At 47.9% G+C, this 8,862-nt stretch overlaps 1 protein-coding gene across 1 annotated transcript; it reads right to left on the minus strand.

Annotated features, from left to right (window-relative positions):
- Window positions 1–2,987: 2,987 nt before the first annotated feature.
- On the minus strand, window positions 2,988–3,642 carry N7446_005537 (sterol desaturase family protein; the record flags this gene model as incomplete). The annotated part of the gene is made up of 2 exons (XM_058514285.1): window positions 2,988–3,505; window positions 3,573–3,642. The coding sequence occupies 2 exons, from the start codon at window positions 3,640–3,642 to the stop codon at window positions 2,988–2,990; spliced, it is 588 nt and encodes a 195-aa protein (XP_058371463.1).
- Window positions 3,643–8,862: the final 5,220 nt, after the last annotated feature.

Genomic DNA, 8,862 nt, shown 5'->3' on the forward strand with positions numbered 1-8,862 from the left:
GATGCTGTCAATGCAATGACCGGTGATTGCCAGTGCCTAACACGATGAAGCCCTTCATGGGAGCGAATCTCCGATACCCATCCTTTGGCGAACATGAGACACCCTTACCCTCTCTCCGAGTTTCCTTCCGCCTCGCATGTATATCCTCCACACAGCTGGTCATATCCATGGCAAGACAAACTCCAGCGACATTTCGGAAGTTATGGGTGTGAGAATCTCAGCAATCAAGTTGTATAATCGCATGCTTATGTATCGCAGCATGAAAATATTTCCAACCTCCCCCCTTCACTGTCCCTTTTGTCAAAGATAAACAACGCTAGCATTGTCGATATGATTGCCTCACACTAGGCCCCCCCCAGCTCACCACGGCATTGCGAATTTGCTGAATTTGATACTCTAAGCCTACTCACGGATTAGTCATTATATACTGGTCTCAAAGCATGTCTTCGACGTTGGATTGAATAGACTGGATAGACTGAATGTTTGGCTGATGGCCTCTTGATCGGTAATATATTTCTGTAGTTTTGAGTGGGAATACACGGTATGTACCGTATTGTACTGAGGGCAGATGCTTGACCGCACAGCCACAGTAAATTACGACGAGCCACAATTGCGGAAATTTACACCCGGTGAAGGTATGTTCGAAACACGTATGTTTCAGTCATGAACCGTTTCTCCGTATGTTTGGTTGGCCCGCTTATCCACTATGGATTTGGTCAAAACTTGTGTAATAGTAATGTGGAAGTTTCAATCTTGCTCCAATTCATTCTGTGATGGCTAGAAGCTTGTGGACAAGATAGGTTGTTCAATCATATGGCTGTGAGTAAAATATGGCTGTATTGTCTTGGCCTGCCCAACAGATCTGATGAATTGAAGAGACTTCGTCGGATAGACGTTCAGAGAGATAGGTAAATTCGATCGCTTACGCAGGTTCATTGATATTGAACGTACCAAAAAAAAACATGACTGGGGCACGTAACTGATGAATTGAGGGAGAGTGATGAATTGAGGGAGAGTGATGAATTGAGGGAGAGTGATGAATTGAGGGAGAGTGATGAATTGAGGGAGAGTGATGAATTGAGGGAGAGTGATGAATTGAGGGAGAGTGATGAATTGAGGGAGAGTGATGAATTGAGGGAGAGTGATGAATTGAGGGAGAGTGATGAATTGAGCGAGTGATGAATTGAGGGAGTTTGCCAGAGCCAAGTGAGGTCGTCAATGGCAGCCGTCTTGATGCGTGCTCAATTTTCTCACATTGTGTAGCTTTTATATGTAATCAAATGAGGATAATATCGAAATACTGATACAGGCTGGTGTTGCCTTCCATATCAACATAATCCTATTATCCGTCATAGGACGGACTCTGACACAGTACAGTACAAGAGTCTCCTAGCGGCAGGAGTTGTTTGCAGGTAGAGTAGATCCACCCCAGCGACGTGGATGCGAATTACAGGCAGGCCCGGTGCTGTCGAGACAGATCATGAGCGGCTGCGGTAGCACTGGGCTGCGACATTAGACCACAGGCAAAGTTTACTGCTATGTCATCCGACCAACATTTGACAGATAGCAGGCAATCTCCAAATTTATGCCCTAGCCCACACTTTGTCACTACGAGATGTCCCTTAATCACTGATCACTTGTTCACTCTTGCGGACACGTCGTGAGTGCTCTGCTAGATTTCTGCTATTCTGTCTCTCCATACATAAAATGTTGCGTTGAGCTACTTAGCATTGCCACCTCACGGACTAAAGCCGGACCGAAAGCAGAATCTAACTCGATGCCACGCTAACCTTTTCGTTTTCGAGTATGACGTAGACCATTTAACTTTGTAACATAATAACCAATCATACTTGGTCCTGATCATCCTTATGATTCATCAATCTAGTTGGAGCTTATCTGAGTTGCATAAAAAATTAAACTAAGCCACCGCGATGTGTACTTATTCTATCTACACCTGAAACTAGATAAGGTCTTTCTGTGACGCGGACTAGTGCACCAATATGGAGACAATCACTGCTCAGGTTTCCTAACTTGAAATATGTTCATCTTTATTGAATTCCTATAGCGAAGCTTTCCACGATATTATTTCTTACATCCGTCAAATTCGACGTATACCACTTTTAGATGCAGAGATTAATGTCACGAAGTCGCTTGCTGAGCTATTTACCTGCGGTGGCCTATTGGTAATTATCCAAGAGCCGCTCTAAGAACATCCCTGGCACAAAGGGGCTAATGTTGTGATATCGGAGTGTCCAACATTGAGTTTATTGAGAGAAGGATTGCGGATCGGTTCGAATGATATATTGTGCTTATTGCATCATGTCTCGGTCCTCGATCTGAGGCCATTCATATCCAAGGAGCAAAATTATCGGATTCAAGGCTACCAACGTGAGAGATTGTACAAACTCCTCATAGCAGCCATCAATGCGAAAAAGCCAGATGTTATTCTATGCATGGGACAGGTAGGTTAGCTATAACTGGTGTGATCCATTCGAAAGGTCATCTCATCTTCTAAAAGGAACCAAGGACGATTCTGACGGATCGCCATACCCACCTCTCGGACGACTTCTGGAAAAGTGCCAAGTGGGTCAACACTATGCACCTAAGCCACTCTGTTAATTACCACGAAGGCGATATTGAGAAACGCACCCGGCTCCTCCGTTCAATGACCCAAGCTTATCGCAATTTGCGCCTTGCGGATCACGTAATGCTCTTCACATATATCACATGCGGTAACCGTAATGAGGTCTTTAGGCCCCGGCAGCTAGCTGAGAGCCAGAGGGATACCAGATGGGTCGAAATTCTCATTTAGGCCCTCATGGAATTATGTTTCCGACCGCGCCATCGCCTTCCAAATTCCAGTCTCTTGACCAACGGCTTTTACCAGCTCGAAAACTGGCACAATAACTACTTCGCGCATGTACTAAGTCTTCCGAGCGCAAAATTGGACCAAGCGGAAAAGATCGCAGCCACTATAATACCTTTGTTCAACCCATAACCTTCATTGTAAAGTATGTCATCAGCGGAATAACGACAATATCAAATACTTCCTGCCCGAAGTCGCCGTAGGTCGTTAGGAGCGGATTGGGGTGGGTAGTGAGATGGTGGGTACGGTGGTACTTCCATAGCAGACCAACGTCATGCAGTAGCCGGTGATACCAGTAGTACCAGAAGTCCAGGATAATACCGTAAATTCCAATCTCTAGAGGCAGCCAAGCGAATCTCATAGAAATGGGCGCATGGCTAGTATGGTAGGCGAGGGAGACGGTGAAGATAGGGCGGATGGTCGCGAATATGAGGAAGGAGGCAACCTGAGCGATGCCGACGTCAGGGACGCTGTCGCGGGCATGCCTGTAGCCATCGAAGAAGCCGTGAATATGGCCCATGCGGCGGAAGACGTGGAATTGATGAATATTAATAAGCTGAAATGCTGTGCTGTAGAGAAGTATGGCGCCGAGGGTGCGTGTCGAGTATTCCGATGATATCTTATCGGCCTCGAATTCCGCTATTCGAGATGCGACCGCCACATCCAACCCAGTGGCGGTTGCCTCATTTTTCCATTGTGTCTGTACCGCTGTTTTGGAAGGATTGTTCGCCAGCGGGCGCGACCATACTGGAATCCTCGGAGATGTCTCGAATCATTATGGTGTGGTGGAGACCAATGGCAGAGGGATGTTGCATTTACATGCAATGGTGTGGCTCAAAGGCAACCTAGAATTTGCTAACCTAAGAAGCCGCGTTCTCACCGACGCTGACTTTGCTTCGCGCGTGCTTCAATATCTCGAAAGCGTCATCATCCAGAGCGTGGATGAAAGTATTCCCCTGGATCCAGAGACCAATCTTTCGCCATCGTGCCTTCCTGCTTCCGACCCAGAATCGGATCATGATTTCTATCTCAAACTAGCTAATGACAGCAACCTTGTTGCTCGGTCTAAACAATTACACTCGAAGAGTCACTTCGCTACGTGTTTTAAATATCGCCTAACAGACCGGTCTAAAAACACTTGTCGTTTTGGAATGCCCCGTGAGATCGTGCCCTTTTCTAAAATCGACGATATTGGTGTGATCCACTTAGCTCGAAATCATCCCTGGATTAGCCCGTGGAATCCTTCTATCGCTAGCTGTCTTCGCTCAAATCACGACATCTCCTGGATCCCGACCGTCTCAAAATCGTTGGCTCCAGTCTACTACATCGCCGACTATGCCACTAAAGACGATGTGTCTCCGTGGCAGATGATAGCAAAAGGGGCTCTTTTGAAGCAGGCAATTGAAAAGGCAAAAACGGCCAACCCGCCAACCGCCACTGATCTGCGGCTTCGAGAAAAAGATATGGATAATTTTGCGCTCCGTTGCTTCAATAGTCTGGCGCACGACCGAGAAGTGAGTGGTGTTCAGGTCGCCAGTACCCTGCTCCATCTTCCGAGCTACTACACTGTCAACACAAAATTCGTCCGTGTCAATCTGTGGTGGCTAAGACAGTACGTACGTGATCTTCGGCACCGGAGTACAGACGCCGATGATTCCGCTGGAATTTCCGAGGAGCCCTGTACTTTCCAGACTAAGGAGGCAGTTCCAGCGAGCCTGTTCGACAATTACAAATGGCGCGGCGTCGATCTTGCCGCTTTCTCATTCTTTGAGTACTGCATGCTAGTTCAAACAGGAAGCAAACGAAGAAATCTTTCCGAACACTTCGAATTTGACCCGCGCCACCCGAAAGGTAGCGCCTGCGTTCAGCATGTAGCCCGCTCACCGTCCCAGATAGCCAATGTCGCGCTCAATGGGCAACTCACACAATACCAAACGGCGGAAGACTCGATCCGCGGAGGGCATCCGATGTCCGATGCCATTGCGAATGATCTCGCGGAGATACTTCTCGGCCTCTTTGTTCCCTGGGACAAACTACGCGATAGGTTTCTTTGTGAACCTCATGGAACGGATATCTTCTCACACATCTGGTTGTCAGTCAAGCCCACACTTGCGCCACATATCCAAGAGTTTGCCGTTAATATCGAGCTTCTTCGGAAATCCAAGGACGACTGCCAAGTCGACGCTAGATTACGACAGTCTATGAACCACCACGCCGAGCTGTTCGACCGCCATATTGATCACATAGATCCGGCCGACCTCGAGACGGGAGATTCACAAGATAACAATGAGTTTATAACTCCTAAAGATGAGAGGTTCACGGCGGAGACTTTAATTGCTGCCTACAATACCGTAAGCAAGGCCTGGGGCCGAGATTGTTTTATTGCTGCGAAGAGAGCACCCATCCTGGCCACTTCGTGCCGAGCACACAATGCCTCACAGATAAGCCCATTTCCTTCCAGTGCTCACTCTCTCCGACCTGACCATGCCTTGGATTTGAAACTTTTCCCACCCGCAGTCCTACAGAATTGGGAAAATCACCTTGCGAGCCGTAAAAAATCCTTTCAGGACGGTGGCCCTTCTAACCCTACCTCACAACTGCATGACTTTGATCTAGTTGATAAAGATGGCGTGCTGCAGCCTGTATTGACCAATACAAACATGCCTGGTGATGCACCGGCCCGGCCTGCTCTCGAAAATCCCACATCGGATTCTCTCTCGACGTTGGTCGCCAAAGATATCCCATTGAATACGAAGCAATTGCTTGTGGTCCGAAAGTTGCTAGCTGAAATTATGCGGTGGACTGAACATCCATGTGACTCATCACGGCGCGGGCAACTACTTCTGTGCATTACGGGCGAAGGTGGCACGGGTAAAACGCAGATACCTAGAGCCATTGAGGCCGCCCTAGATTTTCTTGGCCGGAAACACGAAATCATCCTCACAGCTCCCACAGGGGCCGCAGCGGACAATTTAGGGGGTAACACCTATCATACTTCTCTTGGCATCAATCTCTCCTATAAAGCAGCCGTGAGCACTCGCGTTAGAAGGCTATGGGCACGAAAGACGATCCTGGTGATTGACGAAATGAGCATGGTGGATTTGAAAATGTTAAGCGTGATCAACAATCAATGCAAAGTCGCCCGGTCACTGCCCAGATCCTCTCCCGATCTCTTTGGCGGCCTTCCTATCGTGATTCTCATGGGCGATTTCTTCCAGTTCCCTCCTGTTCGCGGCCCGCCATTATGGAAAAGCCCAAGGTATGGCAATGATGACGATGCCGCAGGTCGGCTGATTTGGCGTCGGTTCGAAAACGTCATCATTCTTGATGAGCAGATGAGACAATCCGAAGATCCTTCATTTCGCGATTTCTTGACGCGCACAAGGCAGGCTGCATTAACCGAAGAGGACATTGCCCGCCTGAATTCCCAATCTATCCCCTCACTTACAGATTCAACCTCAGAGAATGCCGTCGTCATAGTTAAATTAAACGCCATTCGACACCCAATCAACCGGATCCGTATCGAGGATTTTGCCCAGAGAAGGTCCCAGAGGATTTACATTTTCGCCGCGATTCACACCCGAACCAAATCAACTGGCCCCACGAACCTTAGACTTCAAGCTCATGACTTGCTGCTCCAACCAGACCACAGTGCCCAGATTCCATTCCCTGGCCTTCTTCTTTATACTAGGGATATGCCGACCGTAATGCTCACCAACGCTTGTACCCCTCTCGGTCAGGTCAACGGTGCCACGGGCACCGCAGTAGGGATTGTTTTGGATCCAGCTGGAAAGTTTCTATTTAGCATTCGACATATCTAAACGTCACTAATGTACCTTCGCAGCGGAATTATTTGATTTGGATGATCTTTACACGCTCTGCACGAGACCGCCTGCTTCCGTTATATTCAAACCAGATAGAACTTTACCAACACATTTTGACAAACTTCCATCCTCGACCATGCCAATCTTCCCAATCGAACGTTCTATCACCGTTAAAGGCTTATCCGTGAGAAGAAAGCAGATCCCAATATGCCCTGCTTTTTGCCTCACCGATTACAAAGTGCAAGGCTCAACTCTCTCTGCCGCAATCCTAGACTTAAAGAACGATACGGCTCGACGAGGACAAGATTCTCATAGAAAGTACTGCTCTCTCTACGTTCAGCTTTCCAGGCTGCGATCTTTTCAAGACCTCCATTTACTACAAAAGATTACTCTTGATGATCTCCGCTTTTCTCCCGACCCCGACCTCATCGTTGAAATGGAAAGATTACGTGCATTAGAAGCCAAAACACTTGCGGCTTGGGCTTTACCTGTCTGACTCAGCCTCTTCAACTTTCATCCCTGATGTTGATATTACCACGTCCTCAAGATCAAAGACCACTAATGCCACGTCGTTTCAGGGCTTTACAGCGTGCAGCCGCGCGCGTCTTGCCCTGAAACGAACGAAGTGAGAGGAAGGGGGAACGTCCCGCACGTGACAGATCTTTTTTTGGAACCTTGCCCTGAAACGAACGAAGTGAGAGGAAGGGGGAACGTCCCGCACGTGACAGATCTTTTTTGGAACCTTATCTGTCGTGGGGATTCGTGAGGTCTGCTAAATCCCATACAAAATTTTGGTGCGAAATTGGACTGAAATCGCGATGATTGGGTCGCCGAGCTTCGGTGTTATTGGACGGTTGCCTTCAGCGCCATTGGACAAAGGCTTCTGCCGGAAACGACTCTAGTTTCCCATTCTTTGTCCAATCTGCACCTCTGTTGATGTTTTGTAGCTTTTCAGTTTTTGTTGCTCACTCAGACTCCAGTCGGAGCATTGGCTTTCGGTGCTATTTTTGTTTCGGGGATGGCGTTCGCTACCATGATATAAATGAATCTTATCGGATTCGGCTACACTTTTCCGGAACCTTAATCATGTTAGAACTCATCCAGCCACAGTTCCTTTCGTCGTTAGGCTCGTATCCTTGTGATGAGGAGCGATGTTTAAGTTCTTGGCCAAACATTGTCGACATCATCACTCTCTTGCAGTGAAGATATTCTCGCCTTATTATTGGTGTTGTGACGATGCGCTTTGCATTTTTACTTTCCCAAAAGGTTTCTATGCATTGCTAACTTTGTATCAATTTGATGTCCTGACGCTAGATGTTCTTTACACTTATATTTCGTATGTCTGTGACTGTCTTGAATGCCACTTCTTGTTCACAACGCTTCAGTTTTGCACTATCTCGGTCTTTATTCCCTCTCAGCTTGTCGTCCTTACGCCGTCTTAGGTAAACTCGCCAGCTATTCTTCACTTGAGGGACTTCATAAACAGCGTGGGACCCATCCCGTCTCGACCGGAATAGGGACTCGCTCTGCAAGTTGAAGCTTCGTTACACCTTCCGTTTCAAACGGATCTGCACTCGGACGATGTTGAATGGACTGAGCTTCCGATACTATACATTTCTTTGCCTCTCTGGGAAATCCTCAGTCCTACGAGCCCGACAAATTCATCTATGCCTGGGGCTCATTCTTAACTTCTGTTGACCAAGGCGGGTCTCTACATCTAATTTTACACGCCCATGAGGTTGACTGGTGAGATACCGCATCCCAACGCCACCCTTATTACCCCACCGCTGAAGGTTTCCTTAGCCATCCTGGTGACTATTCTGATCCTCATGCATGCAATATGCACTGCCCAGAGGCCGCCCTCCCCACCGTTAGCTTGCTAGGAATGGTCAGCGGTGGAGGGGGCTACTCTGTTGCATTATGACCTCGAGACTCATGTCTATGATCCCTCCAGCAAGGCACCTGTGGTATTTACAGTTTCTGTTTACTTCAGGAATGGAAACCGTTGGACGAATTTTCCAATTCTTGCTAGGCAGTCCCGGATATTTATCGCCGGTCGCATTTTCGGTATCACGACTAACACGCCTCGCCTCGCAATTGGCGTGGATCACGTATATTTTATTCCAAATCTCGGCAGCATTGCGACCCCTCCGGTGGTTCCTACCTCTTCAG

Source organism: Penicillium canescens (assembly GCF_028828765.1).
Source record: "Penicillium canescens strain IBT 15451 chromosome Unknown utg000004l_segment0_segment0, whole genome shotgun sequence".
Taxonomy (NCBI): Eukaryota; Fungi; Ascomycota; class Eurotiomycetes; order Eurotiales; family Aspergillaceae; genus Penicillium; species Penicillium canescens.